This window comes from Ochotona princeps, chromosome 18 (genome assembly GCF_030435755.1).
Source record: "Ochotona princeps isolate mOchPri1 chromosome 18, mOchPri1.hap1, whole genome shotgun sequence".
Lineage (NCBI taxonomy): Eukaryota > Metazoa > Chordata > Mammalia > Lagomorpha > Ochotonidae > Ochotona > Ochotona princeps.
Genome location: NC_080849.1, coordinates 29,044,991 through 29,072,953, shown reverse-complemented (window position 1 = coordinate 29,072,953; position 27,963 = coordinate 29,044,991). Strand labels below are relative to the sequence as shown.

At 46.2% G+C, this 27,963-nt stretch overlaps 1 protein-coding gene across 3 annotated transcripts in view; it reads left to right on the top strand.

Annotated features, from left to right (window-relative positions):
• The window catches only part of FHOD3 (formin homology 2 domain containing 3), a 434,575-nt gene that overhangs the window by 341,985 nt on the left and 64,627 nt on the right, over positions 1-27,963 (top strand). For all 3 annotated transcript variants that reach the window (XM_058676902.1, XM_058676901.1, XM_058676900.1), the window contains 3 exons: positions 1,139-1,273; positions 5,095-5,145; positions 12,104-12,318. In XM_058676902.1, coding sequence (XP_058532885.1) covers positions 1,139-1,273; positions 5,095-5,145; positions 12,104-12,318 — 401 coding nt within the window. The remainder of the gene's footprint in view (positions 1-1,138; positions 1,274-5,094; positions 5,146-12,103; positions 12,319-27,963) is intronic.

The following is a 27,963-nucleotide window of genomic DNA, read 5'->3' as shown; positions in this document are numbered from 1 at the left end:
GGCAATGCGGCAATTGGGAGGCTGGGTGTAGCTTCTCCTCTTATATTCCTCCCCACACCCCCACGTACAGGAAGAAGAAAATGTATAAACCATGGTTTCACCCACTATATCCTGATCAATTATGTAAATATCATCAAAAATAAAATTTAAAAAATTTTAAAAGGATATTGTTGTAGCTATTTGGTATCTATCTTGATTCCACATGAATTTTGTGGTTGTTTTTCTAGTTCTGTGAAGAAAGTTGTCTTCTGATAAAAATTCCATTGACTTTGTAGGTCACTTCACAAGGTCTAGACATTCTAAAAATGTTAATTCTTTGAATCCATGAACACAGGGTATCTGTGCCATCTTTAGTTTCTTCCATCAGTGTTAAGATGACACAATTGAAATGGTCATTAGACACACTAGTTTGGATGCCAGGTGGGATGTTTATATATCCTATTAGAGTGTCTGGTTGGAGTCCCAGATCTGCTTCTGCTCGATCCAGATTCTTGTGGATGCAGTGCCTTTGTGGGGAAGGGGCCAACAGGTGGTGGCTCCGATGCATCAGTTCTTGCCACAGATGTGGGAAACCAGGCTGAATTTCCAGCTCCTGGCTTCTGGTCCAGCTCTGGATGCTGTGGGTGTTTGGGGGGTGGCTAACCAGTAACTGCAGGATTTTGCTCTTTCTCCCTCTTTGCTACCCCTCTCCTGTGTGGGTGTTTTCATTTCAAATAAAAATAAATTTTAATGATGACATTAAGGCTGTATTTTAAGAAATTGGCCCACATGTACCAAAGGAATCCATTTGTTTGAAAACTGGATTTAGCTTATCAAATTCTTTTGAAGCTACAGGGAGCTTCATTGTATGTGTAAATCTTATAAGGCTTTTGTTCATAGTAATAGTCAAGGTTGATGACTGCTTACAAACAGGCGGCTTGGTGTTCGTGTACATTACCACTTTTTGTCTTCACTGGTATGTGAAGCTCATTCCTTAACTCCATCTCCAGGGGAAAAAACCCCAAAACATACGAGATTCTTAGTCATCCCCCCCCCCCCCCCCGCATCGCCAAGTACTGCCTAAGTCCTGACCAAGTGACTCTTGCACATCTAATTGCAGACCATGCAACTAAAACTTGAACTGGTTGTGTCTTTATAGGTCATCACTGAGTGGTCTCCTCACCTCATCCTTTAAGCAGCACCAAGAGTCACTGGCAGCTGAGAGAGAAAGGCGGCGGCAGGAGAGAGAAGAACGGTTGCAGAGAATAGAGCGGGAAGAAAGGAACAAATTCAAGTAAGACAAGCTTTCAGATTTTATAAACGTGCATGTAAGATGTAACTGCCGAACCTGATGACCGTAGGTCACTAATACTGGCCTTGAAGGGTTAGAAAGGAATGCCTGTGTTTCAGATTCTGTCTGAACCCTGACGAGCCATACTCACCTGACACAGCCGCATCTGGTTTGTTATGACCTTGCTTTGACCAGCCAGCAGGAAGCACCACCAGCCAAATGTGATTAGAGCCCATGTGTTGGGTCCTCTGTCAGCTGAGATGGTCTTATCCAGGCCTTCCTGAGGACCGATAGCTTAATCATTTTAACTTAATTTGCCATTTCTCACTGAAGTTCTCATGACTTATGCATGCTCTCTCGGATGCTGAACAGAAAATGCTTTGCCCACCTGCTGGTTGGCTTTGTGTGCCCCGTTTATAACCTCTCACCCTGGGTGGATGGGCAGAAATCATGGTGTTGCTGATTCCCAGCCCGTTGCCTAGGTCAACTGGGTCTGACCAGCTCCCGTTTTGGGGTTCTGGATGCAGCTGCATCCATGTTGCATGCCTTGGCCTGTCTGCCAAGCCCCTGCTTGAGCTCACTGCTCCCTCCCCCTTCTCCTGCAGCCTGTTCACCTGTTCCTCCAGCTATCAGATCCACTTCCCTGTACTCCTGTCTGGGGCCTCATGCATAGCTGTGCTTCATGCAGTTCAAGTGGATGGTTGAGTCTTTACTTACCCATTTCAACCCTTTCCTTTTTCTTCCCCACCTCTATGTCCTATTTCCTTAGTGCAACTTCTTTAGCAAACAGATTACACCCAGTTCATTCCATAAGGAATGTAAGGCATTGTTAAGCACAAGTTACATATGCAAAAACTTAGGCTTTTTCACCCCCACAAGCCAAAGAGAGTGTGCTTAATTGTAAAAACACTGGTCAAAATATGTAAGATTTATGAAATGATTTAACTGTAGCTCAATACTTCATGAAAAATATGCCAAATTTAAGGATGGAATGCTGGTCCTAGCTTCTCTAAGACTGTATTTGGACTCCACCAAGTAAACCAAGGACAGTGCTCCAGTGCACTTGCGTGGCACACCCCAAAGCTGTCAGCCTTCTCCCAAATGACCTGTGAAGCAGCAGCCTGGAATGCCCCATTTCTCATGAGGTAGTTCTGGAAGTCATTGGTTTTGGGAAAGGCCAGATGCTCCTAGATTTATTGCTTTCTAAGAGACTGGACTCTTTTACCACCAAATAGCGGCAGGGAATTTGACTGGAGTACATGGAAAATTCAGGGATTAGCTTACGCATCCAAAGTTTTGATTGAAACACCTCCTCTGACAGGGTCCCTGCCTGGGGAGAATGGATCTGCCTGCTTCGTCCTGCCGCATCATACCTGTAGCCGTGGTCACAAGCCCGGTGTGTGGGGCTCTGAATGCTCTGGGATGGAAAAGAGAACAGGTGGACTGAGGAGGGAGCCTTGACCTCGGTGCCACCTGGCATCTACTAAAAGGCACTCCGGGATATAGAAGCACATAGGAAGTGTAGACCAGAAAGAGTGCCAAAAGAAACCATTTTTTCCCTTAATTAAGACATGGCTGAGGGAATTGCTAAGTTTCAGAGAGTCCAGAAAGCTTGTGGGTTTTTTTCCCCTTCTGTCCTGTGCAAGCTTACAAGCAGTATTGCTATGGAAGCCCCCAGAATAGGAGCAGTGTTCAGGCAGGTGCCTGGACCTGTGAGGATGGGCAGCCCTTCCACTGGCCAGCAGAGCTATGAGCATGTAAGCACTAGGTAGATCCTTTCTCTCCGTCCACCTGCTGCATTGCCAGGGATGTGTATGCAGTCAGATTCAGCAGGAGTCTGGGAGGCATGGGTTTAGAGAATAGGACAGGAGTGTGTTGTCATATGCATTCAGCCAGTGTTTCCACGCCTACAATCAGCCATCTATTTCCATGGGTCTCTCTTCTCTAGATCCAGGGAACTGAAGATCAGAAGTCTTCAGGAAGAAGATTGTGTCTACTAATAGACTCTTTCTCATGATTGTTTTCTAAACAATATGAGAGCAGTGTGACAATTGTTTGACTTTGCCTCTTCCCCTCGCCCCTTTTTTGAAATTCACATTGTAATCTTTCACAGATAATCCAAAGATCATTTAGTGTGTATAGAAAAATGTGAGCAGAGTATGTGCCAATACTGTGCCATTTTGTGGAAGGGAGTTAGGCATCCACAGGTTTTGGTGGGGATCCTGATTCAGTCCCCAGAGCATAGCTAGGGATGTTGTTGGAATGAGAATTAGGTCTGAGCTGCCTTCTTCAGAGACTGCGTTTGTCCCTGGGCAGTATTTGCTCCTGGTTGCTGATGCTGCTCATTTGTCAATGAAGAACCCAGAAATCCAGGCAAAGTGACCCTCATCCAGGGAGGGATGCTACACATGAGGATAGTTACAAGAAACTATTAATGTGTTGGCTATAGTTCACACTTCTGTGGATGTGAGTGTAAAGAAATAAAAAAAAAAAAACAAGGATTGTAACTCCATGAAGTAGTGTATCGGGTCACCCACATGGCTGACCTCTTGTCAGCTTTTTGGCTCATTAAATTGTTCAGTTCCTTATGCTCTTTGTAAAGCATCTCTAAGTTGTTCCTTATTTATTGCTGCTGTTGCTGAGCCTGGCCTTAAATCTTCTGTATTAAAAAGTATCTTTTTAGTGTAACATGTGACATCAACACATCTGAACCCTCCCTGCTCGTGGTCTCTCCTGCTTTCGTCTCCCTGATTTACTGTCCCTGGGGAGCAGTCACTGCCCACCACAGCCAAAGGATCAGAATACTGGGGCTACATTCTGCTGGCCAGTGCAGAAAGCCACAAAGTCAGCCTTCTCCCAGCGAGTGAATGCCCCTACAAGAGGAACTCACAGAAGCCTCAGTTCCGGTGGGAACCTTGCCAGCAGGAATATGAAAACAAAACATTAAAACCAACTGAAGTTGGTTATCGTGTAGATTCAGAGGAGGATGTACTAATTCTCACTCCAGCTGCACTAGGCTAGAGGGGAGTCAGAAAAGACCCCTGGGCTGTGGCAGGAGTGTCCAGAAAATGACCCACACCCTTGGACCCACATAGACTGCTTTCTTGAGGTGACTGTGGTGGAATGTTTAGAGCTCAGCTAATGGCAGTCACCTCCAAAGAGCATTTCCTGCTTGTCACTTGCACAGGAGTATTTTACTTATGCATTTTCTTTGAAAAAGGATTTGTTCATTTATTTATTTAGAAAGAGTTATATGGAGCACTGGAGACACAGAAAGAGTTCTCCCATCTCCTGGCTCACTCCCCGGATGGTTGCAATGGTCAGGGTTAGGCCAGGCTGAGTCCAGGAGCCAGGATCTGTCTCCTACGTCAGTGACAGGGACCCAGGTCCTTGGACAATCTTTGGCTGCTTTCCCAGACACATTACCAGGCAGCGAGATCTATGGGAATAGCTGGGACTTGAATCACACTCCAATATGGGAGTCACACCCCCATATGGGAGTCCCAGGTAGAAGCTTAATTTACTCTGCCACAGTGCTGCACCCTATGTATTAAAACAAACAAATAAACAAAAACCAAAAAACTTCACATCTCTGAGTAAAACCAGTAATCGTCTGGCTTTTCGACAATCCTGTGATTTTATTGGTAATCCATTGTATTTAGTACTTTAAAGTATAAGCTGTAAACTTCAATTGAAAATTCAATTTCCATTTCTGAGGCAGTAGCAGGCTTTTATATTGTACTGTTAATAATTCCTTAGTAATTCTATCAACGTTTAATTGTTATTTTCCTTTCCTGTTTGTTTGTTCTTTTGATTTCCATTAGCCGAGAGTATCTGGACAAAAGAGAAGAACAAAGACAAGCAAGAGAAGAAAGGTTTGTGTATTTCTTTTTTTCCCCCATGATGGTGAGGTGGCCTATGACTGCACTGTTAACCAAGCATGCAGGAGACTGTATTCATGAAATCATAATTGCTTTACCTAAGATTTGGGGTAATTGGCATTGTTCTGGCAATTGGATGTTCTGGTTGTCTAAATTCACCAGGAAAAAACAAAACAAAACAGAAACAAAAAACCTAGCTGTACCACATAGTACCATCATTGGATGGCCTGGATGTGTCTGTACTCCCCAAATCTTCAGATGAGCAGTTAGCATTCACGTGTTGACGTGTCGGGAACATTTGAAATGCTCCATGTCACCTTATTGGGTTAGGAGCCTCTGTGGTGTGCTCCTGTGTCAAATTATGAACATTCATGCTTTTTTATTTTTTTGAGATTCATTTGTTTTTATTGGAAAGGCATATTTCCAGAGAGAAGGAGAGAGTGACTCGGAAGATCTTCCAGCTGCTGGTTTACTCCCCAGATGGCCGCAATGGCCAGAGCTGAGCTGATCTAAAACCAGGACCTTTCTTCTGGGTCTCCCACATGGGTGCAGGGTCCCAACACTTTAGACCATCCTCTTCTGCTTTCCCAGGCCACAGCAGGGAGCTGGATGGGAAGTAGAGCAGCTAGGACACGAACTGGTTCCCCAATGGGATTCTGGCACTTACAAGAGGAGGATTAATTAGTTAAGCTATCGCGCTGGGCCCAAAATTCGTTCTTTTAACAAACATTTGTATATACAATCTGTGGGGGCACTGGCTGTGGTGAAACACACCAGGGATTTTGCTGCGCGTGCCTGATCACTTACATGTTTCCTTTCTGACCTGGACTGACTTCCTGGATGGAAGGAACCATGTCTAATTTTCCTTCGTTTCTCTGTAGTGCCCATCATGATGTGTGTGGTAAATAGTAGGCACTTGGAATGTTGCATGAAATAAACGAGCAAATGGACCAACAGCTTTACTTATAATAGTCAAGCTATATACTGGTTCTTTAATCTTAGTAGAAGCATGCTTTGGATTTTAATGAAACACACACAGTTAACATATGTACTGTCTGAAAAATGTAGAGAAGCAAAGGAAACTGGTTTTAGAAATAGACCAGCAAGAGAATTTTTTATCCCTGAGCTGCACAGCCTGCATTTGTCCCTCTCTGCCACTAGGTGGGGTAACTGCACGGAGAGATGCAAGGCTCATATTGGACCTTGTGTACCAGAGGCAGCTGGGAATGGAAGATTTTCTAGACTATGCCAGTAAGAAGTGGAATTGTGCTAATGATTTAGACATCGTCAGCTTAGTAGATTAGGACAGTGTGGTGCGGGAAAGAGCGGAGACTGTGCTTAATTAAAAAATTAGATGCTTAGGTCAGCGCCATAAATAAAGCTACGGCATGGCCCTGATCCCAGCATTCTATTAGATTCATGTCATCCTAATAAACAGTTGTAGCCAGCAAATTTAAAGTGAAAGATGCTGTTAAAGGAACATGCAACATCTCTTTTGCTGACTACTACCTGTTTTTTACTTTGGGGATGTAACAATCATTGACACTGATGTTGACTTTTTGCCCAGGCTTAAAGAATTAAAAAAAAAAAAAAATTATGATTTTATTAAACTACACTGCGAGCATAATCCATGCTTTTAGGATGATGCCAAAAATTAAAATCTTCTTGCTAGTTTATCCCCAATAGGCTCTGCATTTTCTTACACCTTTGACAATGATCTTCGGGTCTTATCTAGCCAGACAAGACATGGCAGCTCCTGTGGAAGTATCAAAGTGTCTTGGCCAAGGTCTGAACCAGTCAGATCAGCTATACAATTTTCCCCCAAACCCCCCAAGGTCAGCAGTGTTTGGGTCTCTTCCTTCCAGACAGGGATTCTCTCAGGCTTGGCTGACTCGTGTTCAGCAGGTCTCCCTGTCTCACCTCTGGTTCTGCCCTTCCGCTTCTGTCTACTCTGGCCTTCTTGGCAGGTGCAGGAGCTCCTCTGGTCCCCTGTGAGGTTCCCTCACATTACCCACCTCTTTGTGTGCATAGCAGTGGGAGGGAGAAGCAGCCAGGCATTTTCTTCTGTTTGGGACAGCTACTTTTCATAGTTGGTTGATTTCTTGAATTCCTTGATGCAGATGAGAGTGGTGGTGGTGTGAGAACAAATTGTTACCATTTTTTGGAAAGCTGTTGGGGAAGGAGGTAGGGTCCTGGGGGAAAAATAACTTTTCCAAATATATTTAAGTTGCAAATGGACAGGGAAACCAGTCAAGATCAGAATGGAAAGGAGAACAGGAGAGGAAGAAGAGGACCCTCAGCTACTAACTCTCCAGGCTAGAGTCCATTGTGTGTGGTGGATGCGATGTCTTGCTCAGAAAAGATCAGTCAGAGTTACAGTACATGGTATGGCAGGTTTGTATCAGTCATGCAGGTGTAGCAAGATCAGTGCCATTTGGCTATACAGAGGTAGAATGGCCATGCAAATATCTTTTGTATTATTTATATCAGCTTGTTCCATAGTGTCAGGCAAACTATGTTGCTTTAAAGTTGTGTGTGTTTGTATGTTTCTTTGCAAAAGTTAGTTCTCTCATTCACTGGTTCACTCACAAATCCTTGTGCAGCAGCTGGGACGGACACACAGAAGCGAGGAATTTCATCTGGGCCTACCATGTGCAAGGACCCAACAAGTTGAACCATCATCTGCGCCTTCCAGGGTGTGTGTTAGCAGGCAGCAGGAGCCAGGACTTGAGCTCAGGCACTCTGAGATGTGGGATGCTCTCAGCCAATACCCCAGACACCTGCCTCACATTGTGTTATGATGGTGATGCAGCTCAGGAATCACATTGAGTCCTGCTTGTGACTCTCCTAATTATAAATGCAAAGGCTGTACATGGTGATGGTGGATTTAAATAACAGCCACAACAATCTGAAAGAGAAAAGTAACAGTGGAGCATGAGACCCTGGGCTGGGAATTTGCACAAGGGAGGAGGGGAGAGGATCAATCTTTTTGGATTTGTCTCTCAGGTGGGTGGCTGGCCAAGGAGAGGAAATTCCTTGTTGCAAATGGGTGATGGGAGCTCAGTGCAAGGGGAGGCTGGGGGGGGGTGTGGTTTGAGAACTCATGCATGAAAGTGGTGAAGGAGGCAGAGAGAAGAGAGTGCTTACCACTTGGGAAAACTGAGGACTGAGCAGAAGTTGAGGGAGCCAGATTTTGGTTTGATGATACGGGAAATGCCAGAGTTGGAGGGTGGCAGGAGAGGTTGCCTACCAAATACCTGTAGGTAAAGCACAAGTCTCCAGGGGGTGCCTGCAGGGCCATGAGGGCACTGGGCCATGGCCCCAAGCTGGCTGCCCACACCCTGGTGTGAGTTGGAGACCATTGTGGTTGCTTTATTTGTCTGTCTCCCGCTGAACTGTTAGCTGCCTGAGGGTGGGTGTTTGTTGTTTATTGTGAAATTTCTTGTGCCTGCTGCAGTCCTTAGCATGCACCAGGCCCCCATCAGTGAAAAACGGAGTGAGTAAACACATGATGTGGGCAGAGGTCAGATGAATGGCAGTGCTGTGGGGAAGACAGCAAAGGGCAGAGGGACTGTGTGGGGCTGTGGTTTGTGCCTGGAAAGCCTGGAGCCGGACACTTGGAGATTCCCCTGGATGTTGTTGAGTAGGTGTTGTCTCACAGGCAGCCAGGGTGAGTGATAGTCACTGCCTGGCTGGGTGACCTCCCTGGACTGAGTCCCATGGGGTCTCCAAAGGGCTTGGCTGTCACTCCAAGGGCAGGTCAAGATCTAGTTTTGTCTTGCTTCCTGAGGCTTAGTGGAGAGGGGTGTACAGGAGTTCCTGCCAAGCTGTGCCACTCAGATTGCAGGTGCTGTGGCTCCTGCATCCAGCACATGCCATCTGGCTCTGTAGGGTGCAGAGCACAGCTGTGGCTTCCCCAGATGGACTCTGTGCCTCCCTGCCCCTTTCATATAAATCATTGTGATTGTGATAGAATATTCCTAAGCAGCAGAGGATGGCCCCAGACCTTGGGACCCTGCACTTTCTTGTGAGACCTGGAAGAAGTTTCTGGCTCCTGGCTTTAGATCGACTTAGATCCAGCCATTGTGGTCATTTGGGGAGTGACCCAGCAGGTGGAAGATCTTTCTGTCTCTCCTTGTTTCTGTCAATCTACCTTTCCAATAATAAATAAATCATTGTTAAGAAAAAAAAGCCAACCTAAGGGATTGACAACTTAACCATTTAAAAAAAATATAAAATATCCATTTGAAAGAATGACAGAGAATAAGAGAGATCTCTCCAAATGACTACAACAACCAGGACTGAGGCAGGCCAAAGCCAGGAACCAGGAACTCCATCCTTGACTCTCATATGCATGGCAGGGACCAGACCATTAGATCATCTTCCTCTGCCTTTCCAGGGAGCTAGATAGGAAGGAGTGTCACCAAGCCTCAAATCACTCTGCTACACGATGCTCAGGGTTGCAGGTAAGCCTTAGCCCATAGTGCAATAATACCGGCCCTCATGCTAACCCTAAGTGTATAGATAAGTGAATTAATGCTACTGTGTGGCCAGTCTCTCAAAGGCTTCTCATCCTTGAAAGCTGACCCCTGTGTCCGTGAGGTAGCTCAGGCATCCCAACCCTTGTGGTTCCTGTCTGCCTCACTGAGAGCTTCACTGCCTTAAGGAAAGCTTCATTCCAGGATGCAGTTGTCCTATCTTCCTACAACCCTGATTCCTTGGTGATAGTGTTGGTGAGCCTCAGGGCTGCAGAGAAATCATTTCTAGTCTTCTCTGTCTATGTTCTGGGATGGGCAGCCTCTGCTGTCCCCTAGCTGTGTGTGTGTGTGTGTGTGTGTGTGTGTGTGTGTGTAGGGGCGGGGTTTGCAGGAGAAGACTCTGCTGACACACACCTGCCAGTTGTGCTGCTCCCAGGCCAGGAGATGGAGGCAGCCCCAGCTAAAGCGGGGGTCACAGGCGGGATGTGAGACTGCATCCCCTCCCTCCCAGCACTCCCAAGACCTTGCTCTGCTCCCTGCCCAGTGCTTATGTCTGCATGTCACTCCTTGTCCTGCCATTTCCGTGGGACACCTGTGCTCCCAGCTCCTGCTGGGCTTTCCAGATTTCTGACCTGGAACTGGCCACCTGGCCTTTGAATCAGGCCTCCTATGGGCCCTATGTTTTACCTTCAGATTTGTTTTCTCCAAAAGTGTCCATTGCTGCCACAAGTTTTCCTTGCAGGTTTAAATTCCGTTCAGATCCATGTTCCTTTGGTTACCTTTCTGTTCTTAGAAAGGAAAATTCTCAGCTTGAGTCTTTTCTAAGTTTCATCCTGCAACTGTCAGGCAGCTGCTCTCAGCACCAGGTGTCAGGTGCTTGTGTGCCCACACCCGCAACACCTCTTCTTGGGGGTTCAACAGAAAGGCAAGCTCACTGCCAAGATGGGAAAAGGTGTCTCCCCTACTGCCTGGTATCCAGGCTGCAGGTGGGTCTGTGCAGGTGGATGCCCCGGGGCAGGTCTCTCCCTGGGCATTCCATCAGCTTCCTTCCCATCGGCTGAGAGATGCAGCCACTGGGACAAAGAACAAAGGATGATAATCTTTCTAGTCCCTGAAGTTCTATTACCTCCTTGTTGAAAACAGACATCCGCACGTGAGAAGATGACTCAGTATGCCAGGCAGTAAATGTAAAATGCCATCTGAGTTCAATAGGCTACATATCCGACATGAGTTCAGAGGCAAGGCTAAGATCTCTTCCAGCTGTGGTGGTCAAGGCCAGCTTGACAGGACAATACGTGTGCGCAAGCCCAGCCTGGAGGACAGACTGCCTGTGGGCTGGGCAGGGACAGAGACAGGGTGACAATGACAGACCAGGGAGGAAGGATCATGCCCACTGGACAGAGGGAATGAAGGAGTGACTGCTTTTAGGAGGCTTTGTGAAATTTGCGTTTGTTTTGCCTTTCTCCTCTCTGTGTGAGCACCCTGTCCAGTGACTGGGTGAGTGGGGTCCTTAGAGGCTGGGGCATGGGGCAGCATGCCGTTTGGGATGGACAAAAGCCATGAATTCAGATGGCTGTGGAGTCAGGGTTTTGAAGCAGCTGTTTCCAAGTTCAGCGGTGGGTAAGACAGTCAAAACCTGCTACAGCTGAATTTGTAAATTTATTTCTGCACAAATAATGGTGAGTAAAATTAGCAGACATCTGGAAGAGGCACAGATTTCAAAGTTATTTTGGTCTGATCTATAAAGTGTACTATGAGGAATATGATTGGTAGCTGGTCTTAATAAACAGTTAGTGGGCTCTGCCTGCCTGAAATGCAAAACAGATGTATCTTTGTTCTTTTAAACTGACTTTGATGAATAAACTATATGTGACGTCAGGTCCAAGCTATTGGATGTCTGAGTCCTACTCAGAAATATTTTAGAATATAAAAAAGTTTCCATGGCCGACGCTCGGAGAACAAAGTGAATTCCACTTGCATTGCTGTTAGCGTTGAAGCAGGTTCAGAAATTCCGAGAGGCCTCCATCCAAATAACCCCTTTTTGGTATTTGGGGGACATTGTTTCTTTCCACCACGCAGTGACATCCTCCCGTTGCACAGCCACAAGTTCGGAGGGGCTTGGTGCTCAGCTGTCCCTGGGGGGCTTTCAGAGGGTCATTATTGCTGCGTTGCTGATTTGTACACATGTTTCCTGAAACAGCAAAGGAGGATTCTGTAGCTATGAGCCAGGATCTGGGGACTGTGTGATGTTGCCATTGCTCCCAATGTGTTTGGTTCTGAATGATGCAGGGCTTTTAATCATTAGCATCTTGGCTTCGCTGGGTGTGTTTGGCAGGCTGACCCTCCCGTTGGCCCTGTGCTGTTCTCTGTGCATCAGGAAGCCAGCTCACTCTGCAGGTGTTTCATCCATAAACAAGCATCGGCCACGGGCTCCTCTGGCTTTTTACGGAAACCCTTTGGAATTTAACTTTCAGATACAAATACTTGGAGCAGTTGGCAGCTGAGGCACACGAGAAGGAGCTGAGAAGCCGGAGTGCAAGCCGGGCCAGAGCTGACCTCTCCTTGGACCTGACCTCCCCAGCAGCTCCTGCCTCCTCTGCCCCTCTGAGCCATAGCCCTTCATCTGCGGACTCACAGGAGGCTCATCCAGTGCCATTGTCCTCCCCTGGATCACCTCAGCATCCCCAAGGTGAGTGTGGTGGGCGTAGAGGGGAGAGGGGTGGCTTTACATCCTGGCCTTCTTCCAACCTGCAAATACCGAGGCAGTAACTCCAGGTAAGTTGCAGGGGATGGCTGCAGCCAGCCGTGTCGTGAGTACACTAGATGTCTTCCTAGCCTCCTGTGTTAAAGCAAAACATTTTATCAAGGCTGTGCATACCTGATTATTGTAAAGGGAGAATATACAAATTAACGCTGACTGTGACATTTGATCCTGAATACCAGGCTATTCATTCAGTACTGTCATTTAGATATGTGGATCTGTTCAACCAAGTGACCAATTTTTTGTTTTTAATTCTTACCCAATGGGAACTATTGGCCTGGTTTAAATTAAACTAATGGAGAATTAAATTAATTAGAACAAGTCAAGGAAATATGAATTTAGTGAAAATAGAAATTAAGAAGAAAACAAAAAGGAGTAAAAATTACTGGTGCATGGCTGGGTGTGTGTCCCTGCTTATGTGCAGACAAGAGAAGCTCCCTGGTGGAATTCTGTCGCCTTAGCTTTATGTGGAGAAAAGCAATGATGTTTTCTATGCAGCCTTGAGCATCAGCTATCACCCTGATTGCTGGGTGCACCAAGGGACCATTTTCTTTCCCTTTGACAGGGAGGATGGTGTGTGATATAGGCACCTCATAACGTGTTGATTAACCCTGTCCCTAACTGTGTCTGGGTTAATCCAATGTTAGGGCTTATAGCCTGATGGAGATGTGGCCAGCTCTGGGAGGGCTGACTAAATATGGCATAAACTTGAACCTAGCAAGGCAGCCCTCTGTGACCTCGGCAGGATTGGATGTAATGGAACGCCCACTGTCTATCCAGTACTTTGCTGGCTGCCTGAGCTCAGGGTCCGTTCTGCAAGAGAGGGCTGGCATCCTTGCAGCTTTCCTTCATGTCCAGTGACCCCCTGTTCCCTGAGCTGAGCAAGACCGCCCCAAGCAAATGGTTCGGTCACAGATGAGTAATGTCGGTCTGCAAATGCAAGGAAGCAGGAAAACAGACTGTTCTGTAACAGCCGCATCCTTTCCAATCCCTGCCCTTATTGCTTTATCTGCACTGTGTGATGTTTCTACAAGCTGTATGGGAAATACCCCCTTGAAGGCGTGATTCAGCCCTAATTCTTGGGACTTTTGAGCTCTCAGTGGCATTTCCAGGGTTTAAAGAATGTTTTGTCTAATTTGTGATATTCTGCCAGTGAACAGTCGGCATCTACCGATATTGCTTGTCCTTACAGTTTTAAACTGCTGGATATCTGACTTCCGAAGATGGTTCCTCCAGGATTCAATCCGGTGATATTCGGACTTAAGACTGTTTCATCTAATCAGAAAGGCAGGGCATTTAAAATCTGATGAGAATACTGAAAATGTTTGCTTTGTGTGTACAGTATGCATTAGGGGGAAGGGAAAAGTTATTTCAGAAGACCTTGAGAGAGACAAATAGCAAGCAAGCATATTCTTTTAGACACAGGAATCAAATAGTAAGGATGGTCTGCATCTGAGAGACAGTGGGCTTGCGTTTGCATACAATTACACATTAAAGTAACATGAGGCGATGCTTGCCCTTCTGGGGAGGTGCAGAAGCAGTGGCTCTTTAGGGCTCTAGAGCAGCTGTTCATCTGTTCAGTAATTGGAACAAACAAATATGCTTAACTTCATGTCCTAATAGTAGCTGATTTGTAAAATCAAGAATGATAATGGTAGGGGGGAAAAAAGACATTCTATAAGGCTCTGGTCTCAAACAGGTCTGCCGAGGCTTCTAGTTGGGGGTTCTTTGTGCCAAATTGGTATGACAGAAGCATACCAGCTTGATTTGCTGTTCTTTGAAACATCTTGCTAGCAACCAGTTAACAGCATATGACTTTTACTGAGTCCCATTTTCCATTGTTCAAAGTTAACTTCTTGCTTATCCCTGCTATTTACCCAAACATCTGGAGGAAGAATAAAAAACATGATCACACATCCAGATGTCTTCCCAGCACCAAACACCTGGCACTGTGTGGTCCCCATGTGCCAGGTCCTGGCTTGCTTTTCCCTATTTGTCTTCCGTGTCCTGACGTGCTCAGCCCCTTCCTCCCAGAAGCCACTGTTGGATGCCTTGACATGCTGGATGCATGGGTCAGGAAGAGGTCTCTGTTAACATTTTACTGAGGAGGCTCAGATCAGCTTCAGATCTGCTCGGCCCCACCCTGGGAGGTGAGGGCAGTGTTCGGCTCTCATCCTGGTCTCAGATGCACCGCACCTGTAGTCAAGCTCATCATCCCTGTGCTAACCTTTTCAGGATCTGCAAGGCTACAGTTCAGAATCACTCATTCCTACCAGAAAAGGATAAGTGAATGATTGACTTGAGTGGATGCCAGAAAGATCATGGGAAAAATAGAATTTAAAAAGACGAGTTGGGTGCAAAAACCTCAACATCTACATATGATATTTTTTGCAATATTAATTATTTATGAAGGTTTTTTTAAAACTACATGTAGAGACCACAGGCTTAAATATCATTTTATGGGTTCTTTTATTTCAACTCTTCACTCAGATTCTGGAGAACTTTTGAAACCAAATTATGGAGGGGGGGGATTTTTTTTTTCCTCTTACTAAATTTTTTAAAAGAAAGGCTAATGGTTGAATACCAATAGCATTATGTGCCATCTAGTGTGATTTCAGCCAACAACTTTCCCATCTCAATCTGCTGCAACTTTTGTATAAATGATGCCACTACCCCCACCACCAAGTCAGCGTGCACTTGAATTATTTTTCCATCTGGCCCTTTTGTGGCTCACAGCAGATGTGTGTCCCAATACTGCCTGGACTTAGTGGTGATGGTTTGAGTGTTTTTTCTTTGTAAAACTACAGGACTCAACTGAGAAAAAGACATACCCTGTGCTCCCATCTGCACTGTGCTGTAACCACTTGAGCACTTGGCCCAAAGCGTAGGTCACTTTTGATATATTTTCTTTACTTTGATAGCACTTCAGGAATTTCCATAATCAGTTTATTTCCTATTTTTTAAAATGTACGAGTGACTCAAGAAGCACATGGTTATGACAATATGAAATAGTGTTCTTTCTGGGCTGGAGCTCTTCAGTATGACCCTTAATAAAGTTGCTCTGATGATTAAAACTAATAATAGCCTATGTATTCATCAGCAGAGTCCATGTCACCAGGTAACCTGCAGTGTAACTGTACGTCAATGAGATGTCTTTCGTGGCAAATATGTGAGCAGTCGCTCATTTGAAAAGCAGCTCTTGATGATGCTCGTGCGGGATGTCTCAGAGTAGAAAATGCCTTCCCTGGGCAGCTAGAACTGTGTGCCCTGATTGCTAACTCCTGTGCTCGGATGGAGCCCTTTGGAGGCCAGGGGGAGAGAAACACTTTCCTGGTGTAGGGTGGCTGCTGTGGAGATGGTTGAGTGGCTTTTGCCCACTAGCCTTGCCATGAAGGCATCAAGTGTTGGTTATCTTGTAATTATTAGTTTGGCACCCCCCACCCCACCTTTTTTTTTGGTAACAGACCTTGCCAGACAACACTGGTTTTATGTCAGGAGCAAACATGTTGAACAGTGGGCTGGGGGGTGGGGATTTTTTTCTGTTCTTATCTAAATGAGATTACTAGGCATTTCTGCCTTTTTTTTTTTAAAAAAAGATTTATTTATTTGAAGTGTAAAGTGGCAAAGAGAAACAGAGAGAAAAAAATATATAATTTATTGCTTATTCATTCCCCCAAATAGCTGCAACAACCAGAGCTGGCTCATACTGAATCCAGAAACCAAGTACTGCATCCTCATCTTCCATAGGGGTAGCAGGGGGTCCAATTACTTGGACCATCATCCATTGTTTTTTCAGGCTTATTAGCAAGGAACTGGCTGAGAAGCAGAGCAGCTGGGATGCAAGCTAGTGCTTCAGATGGGATGTTGACACCCTAAACTATGGCTTAACCCACTGTGCCATGACGCTGGCCTCAGATTTCTAGCTGTCTTGTTGTTTTGCCTTTAGGATATGAAACATGGTCTACAGAGTCCTTTTCTGACAACTCTGGCATTTACCTCACAACAGTTAGAGAAATTACTGACAACCATGCACTCGTATTTCCTCTCTCAGTCCCAAGCATTCCAAGTACTGGCATGTACGACAGGTCCTCTAGCTTCTCAGCCTTCAAACCTAGACAGAAAGTATAGACAAGCAATCATAAAATGTTCAGGGTTTTAGGTGGCCAGGTTCCTGTGGACATCCCTTCTTCATCTTGGCTGCTGTTATTGAGTGAGCCTTTTTGTCACTTTTCTTGGGTACCATGTTTGAGTCTCCTTCAGGTGTAGGCATTCTCCCATGTTACCTAGTCCATGTGGCTGAAGTCAGAAATGCACTGTTCCAGCTGGTATGGTGGCAGTGGACAGTCATCAGTCATAAGAGGCATGTCTCCTGGGTCCCTCACATAAAACTTTTGGACACTTCCCATCCAGTGTGTCATGAATTGGCAGGAAAGTAGACTCCTTGTGCTACTATGACTCAGGACTGCCCCCACATCCCCATACTCACCTGACGGCTGCTATTTGATGCCATTTTGTTTGTTAGACAAAATCTCTCAGAAACTATACTCAAAACTTTCTCTCTCCCACACCTTCTGTGGAACTTTATTGAGACCCTTTAAAAAAATCACTGGATTTTTCTGCCATGTTGCTTCTTAGTCTCTCAAAATGGAAGAAGAAAAATACTTCTTTTCTTCCCTGTGAAGAATGATGGTTGCCTGTGGCTTGCTTTATTGCCTCATGTTTTGACACATTCAACAGTCTTGAGTCCTTTGGATGTAAATGAAATATAAACCTCAAGACAAGGCACAGAATGGCATTGGGAAAGTTCAGGAAAGGGAGAGCAGTATACAGTCAGAACGACAATTTCACAGACAGCTGGTAGGTTCCGAGAACCGTGAATGGTGTGAATTAATAAGGAGCCCACCACAGTTGCATAGATATGTGGGAAAGATGTGAAACTCCTGGGCCAGAGATAAATGACTTTATTACTCATAGCAGTAATAGGAGCTGATGCTGTGCTGAATATCAGCGCTCGTGCTATTTCCCCCCGTTCCACTTCCCACAGCAGTGTGAAACAGTGCCCAGTGTAATCTGTACAGATCCCATGAAGAACTGAGATGAGGAACCCTGAGGTTAGTAGCCACACATCTTTTATAACAGGTAGTTAGCATGCCTGCTCTTCGTACAGAAGGAAGACTCTCTTAAAGTGGGTGATAAGCCATTTGCCCCCAAAGAGAGGCACTAGCTCCCTCTTCCAGGGCTAGTTGCTATGTGCGTGTCATTAGGAAGAAACAACAAATTCTGTTTGTACCTCTGCTAGCAGGATTGCAGAGAGGCATAGGAAACTGGTGGAGAACCATTTCACAGCATTAGATTATAATGGTTTTTAGCCATTACCATCAGATTTGTATCCTAGAGCTTCTTTAATGTAACTAAAACATTATTTGAGAAGCAGTTAGCTTCTTTGTTCTTATTTTTAAAAAGAAAGAGCATCAAGGACCTTACACCTCTACCATCTCTGATCCTCTCCCGTCCCCTTAGGCATCAGCAGTTTGCCTTTGGTTCCTCTAGCACATATGTACACAGTGATACAGCATGAGCAGTGTGGTCAGTTAGGCCCATCTGGATTTCTAGGTCCTAAAACTATGCTCTCCCAAGACCTTCTGGACCCAGGGACACTGTACAGCATCTCACCAGCCTCCTACCTGGCATGCCTCTGGAGAAGCTTAGAAGCTAAAACTTCTCTGAGAAGTCACTGTCATCTCTTACCCTGGAAGGTTCCAGGAGTTGACCTTCTGGCTCCAGCCTCCCTGCTTCCTCTAGATGATCTCCAGGTCAAACATACTTGTCTTTCCCGTTGTTGTGATTTTCTCATTGAGTTTCTATCTTTTTGTTGCAATATTCTTTACTGCCTTTTCTGCCTATCTTCTAAATGGTGGACTTTTCCAAAGTCCCCTACCCCATCTTCTCTTTCCACGCCCATCTTCCTGTCTTGTGCTATTGCACCAACTCTTGTAATTTTTACCTGTATCCGGGCCGGCGGTGTGGCCTAGTAGCTAAAGCCCTCGCCTTGAACGCGCCAGGATCCCATTTGGGCGCCGGTTCTAATCCCGGCAGCTCCACTTCCCATCCAGCTCCCTGCTTGTGGCCTGGGAAAGCAGTCGAGGACGGCCCAAAGCTTTGGGACCCTGCACCCGCGTGGGAGACCCGGAAGAGTTTCCTAGTTCCTGGCTTCGGATCGGCGCGCACTGGCCCGTTGCAGCTCACTTGGGGAGTGAATCATCGAATGGAAGATCTTCCTCTCTGTCTCTCCTCCTCTCTGTATATCCGGCTTTCCAATAACAATAAAATCTTTAAAAAAAAAAAGATTTATTTATTTTTATTACAAAGTCAGATATACAGAAAGGAGAGACAGAAAGATCTTCCGTCCAATGATTCACTCCCCAAGTGACCACAACGGCCAGTGCGCGCCAATCGAAAGCCGGGAACTAGGACTCTTCCGGGTCTCCCATGCGGGTGCAGGGTCCCAAAGCTTTGGGCCGTCCTCGACTGCTTTCCCAGGCCACAGGCAGGGATCTGGATGGGAAGTGGAGCTGCCGGGATTAGAACCGGCGCCCATATGGGATCCCGGTGCGTTCAAGGCGAGGACTTTAGCCGCTAGGCCACGCCGCCGGGCCCAAAAATAAATAAATCCTTAAAAAAATTTTTTTTACCTATATCTGCTATGCTGAAAACTGGTACGCCTGTAGCTCCAGAATGGTGAGTGCTCCACTTCCTCACATGTCCCCATAGAAGACCCTTGGGTACTTCAGATTTGTCAGGGGCCAGTTTTGGGGCTGTTCATATGGGGGTATCACATTGCTCACATGCAAATCCCCCTGCCTCCAAACCTGTTTGTTCCTTCCAGTCCTCATCTGGGCAGGGACATCTCTATCAACCCAGTCTCTTCAGTCAGAAGGATGGGTGCAATTTTTCACTCCTCCCTCAGTGTCCATCCCATATCAGTCAACCCCAAATATTTGTCATGCTCCTTTCTCTTGAGTAACCTCTTCTCTCCCTTCCTCCCTCTCTGCCACCGATGTCTTAGCCATCTCCCTTCTGGACCATTTTAATTGCTTCCCATAGGAATTTGTTCTGCATTCTTTGCAGCAACTCAAGCAAAAAAAAAAAAAAATCACACATGCACGTTGTTTTTCCGCTTTAAGATGCATTTATTTTTATTTTAAAAGCAGATTTTATATAGAGAGAAAGAGAGAAGGTCTTCATCTGTTGATTCACTCCCCAAATGGCCACAATAGGCAGAGCTGAGCTGATCTGAAATTGGAAGACAGAAACCATCCTCCACTGCTTTCCTAGATGATAAGCAGAGAGACAGATTGGAAGTACAGCAGCTGGAGCATGAAACAGGGTGGAGGATTAGCCTTTGTGCCACCACGCTGAACCCGTGTTTTGTTTTTAAAATCCTTCAGTGTCTCTCTCTCATCTACAATGTAAGTTTTGACTTTACATGACACCTGAGGTGCTTCGTTAGCTGGTTCCTGTGTGTTTGATCATCACAAACACCCCCTACTTATTATGTTCCAGTCATAACAAACCATGTTTTGTATCTGAACAGTGCCGTGTTGTTCTGGGCATGTCAGTATGTTTGGAGAGCTCTTCTGCACTGGGGGCCTACTGGACTCTTACTGAATCCTGCTCTAATTCCTTTCCCGTGTCTCCTTGCCTCCTGTTCTTTGTTGGGTTACGTGACACTCCTCACTGTCTGGGATACGAGTATCCCCTACCCCACCACCACCGCTCTTCAGCATGATCCTCCAGGAAAGGGCCAGATTCAAGGACACCTTGGTACTCCTGAGTGCTAGGAGGAAAAGAAGTTTTCAATCAATGGCTTGTGAGTTGGTGAATGAACAAACAGGAAAGAGACCCATCTTTGTATATACCACTCTATAAGGACAAGATATACGATACTGACCTAATAAGAGAGGGAACTTCTGCAGAAAACAGTCTTGATATATTTGGGTGTTTTTGTTCCAAGAATCTGATCTATAGCTAATACATGGAAAACATTCAAAGGGTGATTCTTAGCAAATTGATGGTTAAGGTACATACTCAGCTGTCCTTCTTGTATTTACCCATTTAGGAGGAAGTAGCTCAATACTATGAACTAGATACCTCAGAACATTTATTTCTGATGATTTTTGAGTCAAGATCAAGGTGCCAACACAGTTGATGTCATATTTAGGATCTGTTTACTGGGCCATAGATGATGCTGCCTTGCTTCATTCTTTCTACATGGTAGAAAGCTAGAATACTCTACAATTTCTTATAAGGGACACTAATCCCATTCATGAGGGCCTGGCTCCTATGACTAATAACCTCACAAAGGTTGGAAGTTAGGATTTCAACTATGATTTGAGATGGAACATAAACTTCTGGTCCCTTGTAAATCCTGTTTTAAGTGCAGTTTACTCCAATTTCAGCTCCCCCTCTCTCTGTGAGTTAGCTTGCTAATGAGGGCAGATAAACCACGATGTTGACTAAGTGGAAACCTGTATCATTGATCAACTATAGGTGAGAAAGGGTTAACTTTCTAGTCACCCCAATTGCGGGCCAGTTGTTCCGCTTGAGCTTGGTCAGAATGTATTGGCAGGAGGAGCTTCTATTTTCTTGAGATGTTAGTTGTTACGTTCTTGCAGTGTGTTTTGGCTTTGGTTTAATAGATTACTTTCACCTGAAAAATATTTCAGGGGAGATATTTTTACATCTCTGAATTTCCTGCACATAGCACAGCACCTGGCCCATAATTTTGTCTTAAGTATTTAGGAATGAATGCTTTTAGCTGCTGATCACATTTGAATATCTAATTAAAAGTAACTATATTCTGTTAAACTTGAAAACAGTGCACTGACCCAAAATGAGCTCAAGCACAGTCAATTTTATTTGCCAGGTATTACGATTCAGTATTATCTTTCCTGATGCTAGGATATTCCTTCTGCCGTATAACAGTTTTTGTTCTCACACCATTGGTGTGCCAAGAGCTGAACGGGCTCTTGGAAATCACTGCAGGATGGAATGAATTAAGGTCTTCATGCTTAATGAAAACCTCACCTTCTTCTCTGTGCTTGTAAGGAAATGAGCATCCCATTAGACGAGTAGTTCCATTAGCTTTACCAGGCACAGATGGATATTTGCATTTAGAGCAGATACTGTTTGATGCCATTTAAATGAAAAATAAAACCCATCTAAATGACCTTAGAAAAGATATAGAAGCAAGCTCACCTAGGGTTGATTTTTTTTTTTCTTTAGATCATTTGGTTTGGATCAGGATAATGACACAGCAATAAATGATGCAATGATCTTAAACTACTTTTCATTTTCTTTAATAGCATAAAATAGAACACCTGAAATTGGCTTCATCTTTTTGGTTCTATATGAGGCTGCAGGGAAGGTAGGCAGTTACATGTTAAACCAAGTGAACTCAGAAGCATTATCTGAGACATGACATGGGAGAGTGGACATTGTCATTTCAGGGGTGCTTGGGATCTTGTCCGACAGTTACCTCAAGTGGTTGTGTCTCCTGGAACTGTCTGTTCCTCTTGAGCCCTTTCTGATTCCACTATACCTTTCATAGAACAAAAAAACTTGTTACATCAAAAAGTATTTTAGGTTTTGAGGATTTGTATTCAGGGAGACACAACCTGTGACTGGAGTCTAGTGCTTTCCACAGGGGTCCACTGAAAGGAAAGGAAAGCTTTGTTAGAACTGTATAGGGTAGTTGTGGGATCCTTATAAAATGACACCTTCCAGAAGGACTTGACCGATAATTTTGGCCATGTGTTGTTTTCATCATAGGATGCAATAAGCATACAGGCCTGAACCAGTTTGAAACATCTAACTCTACAATATGTGGACAAGGCAGGGCTTAGTTTTTAGGATATTCACATTTATCTGACTATTTGAATTAATGCTTTGCAGGTGATAATATGGTTTTAGGATAAAGCCTGAATAGTTGGATTTGCATGCACCCTGATGAAACCATACCCGTAGATGAACCAGGCATGGTTTTGCCCTGCGGGAGACATCTAGCAGTATCTGGAGACATTTGGGCTGTTGTGGTAGGGGGATGGGGGTAGGGGACTTCTTGGTACCATTGGCCTCTAGTGAATAAAATCCACAATGTTAGTCAATATCCTGCGATGCACAAACTGCTTCCCTCAGCAAGGAGATCTTCACTCCAAATGTGCTGGAATCAAGAGTTGATGTGAGTGAGCAGCTTAGCAAGTCCTGGCCCTACACCAAAGGCAGAGTCTGAAGACTTTTCCAAGTTGTGAGTTTTTTCTCTGGGGACCTTTTTCAGATTGATGTGATGAAACATCCAGCCTAAAAGTTGATGGTGTTAGTTATTAGTTCTGAGCCGGGGAGGTCCCTGGAATCCACATTGTTTGCAGCTATTATAGAACTGGCAGGCCCACCCCCTTGGTTTCATGAGAGCTGGCAAAGTCACCCAGACACTACCAAAGATTGAGATCAATTGAATTGCCCAAAGACTTGAGAAGTTCAGATCTTTCTATCAGCATTTTATCTCTTCAAAGAAAAGTCTCGTGATGAGATGCCAGTTGGATGCTGTCGCTTCTGCTAGCAGAGGCATGGTGAAAGCAGAATTGAAATGTTGGTGATTGCCATATGCTGTTGTGCTCAGGAATGATTATGTGCGTGCATGTGGCTTAAGTCACCCACCACACAGTATAGCAGTGTGATAAACAGCTGAGTTTTCCAGGCAGGCCAATATCGGTTCAAATCCCAGCTCTGTTGGCTTGACGCTGTGTGTCATTGAAGTCCTCTTGGAACCAAATGGTACATCCTCAGAGGGAACTTAACATGCCTTGGCACAGTGATTGTTTTCAGAGGTGTATGGGAGGTCATGGAATCATCAGAGGGTGGCAAAGCACCTAGAGATGGTAGGCATGAGAAACTGGGCACACTGTTCCTATTGCTATGGTTACAGGAACGTGATGGGTAATGGGGACTTGCTAAGAGATGTAGCGAGCTGAAGGAAACCATGGAACTGAAATAGTGACCCATCATCCTTGTCTAGCTGGGGGCCTGCCTAAAGGGAGAAGAGATAGAGATAGTCCAGACCCTCTTGCCCTCCACCTGGCTCCCCTGACCAACAGGCACTCAACACTTGCAAGAGGTGTTCTTTGTAAATGTCAGCCTACTAGGTACAGAGTTAGAGTGGACTGAGGGAGCAGCTGAGTTATCAAGTCTGCTGTGTGGCCCTGAGCAGGTTCCTGAAGCTCTCTGAGCCTGTTTCCTCATTGCACACATGGGAACATGCATTGCCCTTTATTTCATCTTAAGGTTGTGGGAGCCAAACAGGACGTGTCGTAAGGCCCCTAGCCCCTCACTGTGTATAGGAGGTACCCGAAGGTGTGCTAGGAAGCACAGTGACTTATCAGCAGGTCTGCTGAGTGTGCTGAGGTTTTGAGGGATTGTTGGGCTTTGGAGGGACAAAGAGGAGAGGTGGGAAGAGAGAGTGTTTGCATCACCTACTTTGGGACAGGGCCACGCTGGCTGCGTCAGAAGCCCACTTGCCTCCCTTTCTACAACCTGTGTTTCTTCAGGGAAGATCCTGGAGTTGTCATTCTTTCTGGAAGGACCCATGTTGCTGGTTTCCTATCTCGGTGCCCTGGTCCCTCTGGCTTTCCTGAGAGCTGTTTCATTGTCATGACCGGGGTCTCATGATGGGCCCTCCCCACAGGAAGTTGACACCCTGGTGCCTGGTTCCCTTTCTTCCTATTATTGCTTGCATTTTACATGAATTATCTGTCATCATATCCTTGCAAACAATGTAGTGTTGGCATTACTTCTCCTTTCATAGTCTCCCTCTCCTGACCTTTAAGATCTCCATCAAAGCCCTCTGAGTCAGGTCAGTGCAGGTTCCAGCCAAGTGCATTTTTCTCATCTTTGCTAAGTGTATTCTGGCGATGCTGAGAGCCGTCTGTCTGCTGTCTCAGGCTACGGGCCAAGAAGACAGATCCCAGATTGGGATGCCTTTAATGCTGCCAGGCCTTCCTAATCATGTCCTCCCTTCATTTGCAAAATTCACACAGCCCCCTCCCACCCCCACAGAGAGAAGGGCCTCTTGACACCTGGCCAGCATTCCTCTTGCAGTTCCCTTCCTAGCTGGCATGGCCCAGTAGGCTCAGGCCGATCTTTGTGTCCTCCTTCTGTCTAAGGGAGCCAAGGACGAGCTCACCTTGATGGTCATCACCACCACATGGCCTCCTGCTTGCTCCAATGCGACCACAGGTCCTGTCTCATTGGATGGTTCACTGCTCAGGTCCCTTGCCCTGTGCCTCCTTGGGTTAACCCTCTTCTCTGCTCCCTGACTTGCTAGATTGGCAGTCTTTTCTTCTTTGAACTTTGCTCCTAAGGTTGGTCATCACCCACCAGGAACCTTCCAATACAGTTCACAGACCATGTGGTCTCCCAGTGCCCTCAAGGTGCCAGCTGCACCGGGCATCTCCCATGCCCTCTGACACACCTGTGCTCCTTATGTGTGTACTTGCCTGTTTCCAGGACATTCTCATGGCCACAGTCTCCTCCCATTCTATTCCTTTTCTTCTTACATGTCATTTCAGCACAGAGACTTCTGTCGCTTCCCAGGGCTTGCCAAAGACCATTGCCATACTGTGCCAGGCCACTGTGTGTGGTAGAAGCAGAGAGACTGGGCTTTCCCTGTGCCCACTGGTAGCTGGGCACCACCACTGGTACAGAGCCCATAACTTTCTTCTGGGATACTGTGCCAGCGTCATGGTGCTGGAGCTGAGCTGGTTGTCTCATGAGTAAAGGTGTCTTTTACCACTGACATCTGAGGAATGGCCCTTATACACCGGGATTGGTGATAGTCAGAAGTTGGAAATGTTTTCATCCCTGGGTGGTGACCAAGACCCTAGGTTCTCCATAGAACTTTCCTGCAAGTTGACAAGGTTCCTCTTGCTCCCTGGTGATTTCATGAGGCTTAGGGACAGTGACTTATAAAGCATGGCTGGGTGAGGGGAGGTTGGGTGAGGGCTCCTGATGACCAAATAGGAGGCTAGGGAGCCAAGGGTGTTCCAGAACCCTGTGTGGAGTGTCAGGACCATCCCAGTGCTTCCTGAGACATTGTATGAGCTGGGGATGCTCTCTCTCTCTGAGGGAAGACCGTGAACAGGATGTGGGAGGGTCCTGGCTATGCTCTGCAGGAACCACTGCCTTTGTCTCCAGTATCTACATGGGGTGTCTTACCCTGTGCAAGGACGAGATGGAGAAAGAGATCTCCCATTCACTGACTTATTCCCCCTAATGGCTGCAATTACCATGGCTATCCTGGCGAAGCCAGGAGCCTAAAACTCCATCCAGTTTTCCCATGTGTTTGGCACGGTTCCAATCTCTGGAGCCATCTTCTATTGCCTTTTAAGACACATTAGCAGGGAGCTGAATTGGAAGCAGAGCAGCTTAAACTAGCACTCCGATGTAGGATGCTGGTGTCACAGGCAGTGGCTTAGCTTGCTGAGCCACAAAATAGCATCACACACCCATAGGTAATATGTTTATGTCCTTAGCCAAGTGCTGAGCTCCCTGAGGCAGGTGCACACATTATGTTTATGATTCTTGATACATCTAGCATAGAGGTGATCAGGGATAAGCTCACAGCAGTGTGTGCACCTTTTTCCCCCCTCACCTTTATTCTTTGTTCTTTTGCTTGACTTGGATGTGTGTGGCTCCTCATAGTCTGTGTACTGTGAAGGCTGCTGCAGGTTTGCCTCAGACATGCATTCTGGGAAGGGGGTAGTGTTGGAGGTCTGGTGGGCCATGACAGGAAGAGGAAGGAGACTACCCCAGGAGTTTGAAATGGGAATTGAAATCATGCCTGATTTCGTGGTGAAACCCAAACATGTCAGGGTAAGACTGTACTCTGCATTTCTGAGACTGCATGGCTTTTCCAGAACTTGCTTCTGTTACCACACCTGTCCGGGGAGCTGAGTCAGTGTCTGCATACACTGGGCTCTGGACAAGCAGAGAGCAGGCTATGGCACAGAAGTCAAACCATGGGTCAGGGGTCCCCACTATTCCACCTGCACAGACCACTGAGAGAGTGAGGAGGCACAGGCTATGGCAGCAGCCCACCCCTTCTCATCCTCCGAGATTGAGCCACCAGGAGGTAGCATTTCCCATCTGCTCACCAGTTAAAGCTTCAGTGTCTGCCACGTGCAAGGCTGCTGGAAGCACATTTGCTTTTTTGATGTGGCAGTCTGAAGGGAATGTATGCAAAAACATGTGCTTTCTGTCAACCAAATGGGGACACCACCACAGCACCAGGCTGCTGGTCTGCTTTCGCCCTGCTTGTGAAACCAAATGGGGTTTTGTCTCCCTTTGCTAAATAGGCTATTAGCAGATGAAAAAGAAATTACCATAAAAATTCCTCCCTCACCAAAGGAACTTTTTTTCTGAAGGGCAAGTTTCCTCTTTCCCAGAGCCCAGCCCAGTTTCTGCTGTTAAGCCAAAGCGCAGGGCGTGCCTGTGGTTCTCAGGCGTGTGCCCTTGGCTTCCTCCTGCTGCTGCCAGCCGGGGCATCTCTGCCTGGAAATAGTCATCTGGTAGTACTGCCAGGGACCTGAAGCCTTCGCTCTGGGGACAACAGCTGAGCAACAGAGAGCCTCTGAACCAGTCCCCCTTCCTTGGGGCTCTGGTCTCCAGCAGAAGATGCTCAGGATGTGCTCCAGGAGGAGGCCCATCTCCTATCCCCCATTCCTACCTACAGGACAACTGAAGGATCTGGGGGAGAAAAACCTGGTTCTCAGAGGACCACAGCCTGAATCAGATAAGGGGAGGTGGTGGAAATGGACCCAGTTGGTCCTGGTAGGAGTCTCAGCTGGGAAGCTGAAGGCAGCTACCTACTCTATGAAACCTGAATCTTCCTCTCCCCATTGAAGTGCCAATGCCAAGGCCACCAGAGGGGCTGGCTGTCCAGAGTTCATTGTCAAACTTCTTCCCCATAGCCTGAGCCAGAAAGGTACCTCATTCCCGCCCCTCATTACCCTTTGAGCTGCTTGTTCCTGTAGGAGCTGGATGGGTCTCAGATAGTTTCCTCCTGTGTGCAGATTCTACCTGGATTTGGTTTTGCTTTTGACCCTCTTTGCCTAGGATCTGAGCACATGCGCTATCAGAGCCCACAGCCAGGGCTCTAGTAGCATGGCTTTGTCCACCTGAGGAGAATCCCCTTAGGAGTCACCTGTCCTCCTCTAGTTGATGTGTGTGGCAGTTGGCTCAGAGCTTCTGTTCTTTTCATTTTGTTGTCAATCCCCAGCTCACAAGTGAGAGCTTTGAGCAGCAAACACATGCATCAGCCACATCCTGCCATTCCCGTGATCCCTGGAAATGTTTCTGAATGAGAGCTTGAGCATTATACCTCTGCTTCTGCCCTGGATTTTAAGTCTTAATTAATAGTAATTTCTGTGCCTGTGAATGATTCTTCTAACTTCTAATGACTCTTTCACTATCTTCCTTTGGTGAGCAAACATGATGCTTCAACCAAAGGGTGATGGAACT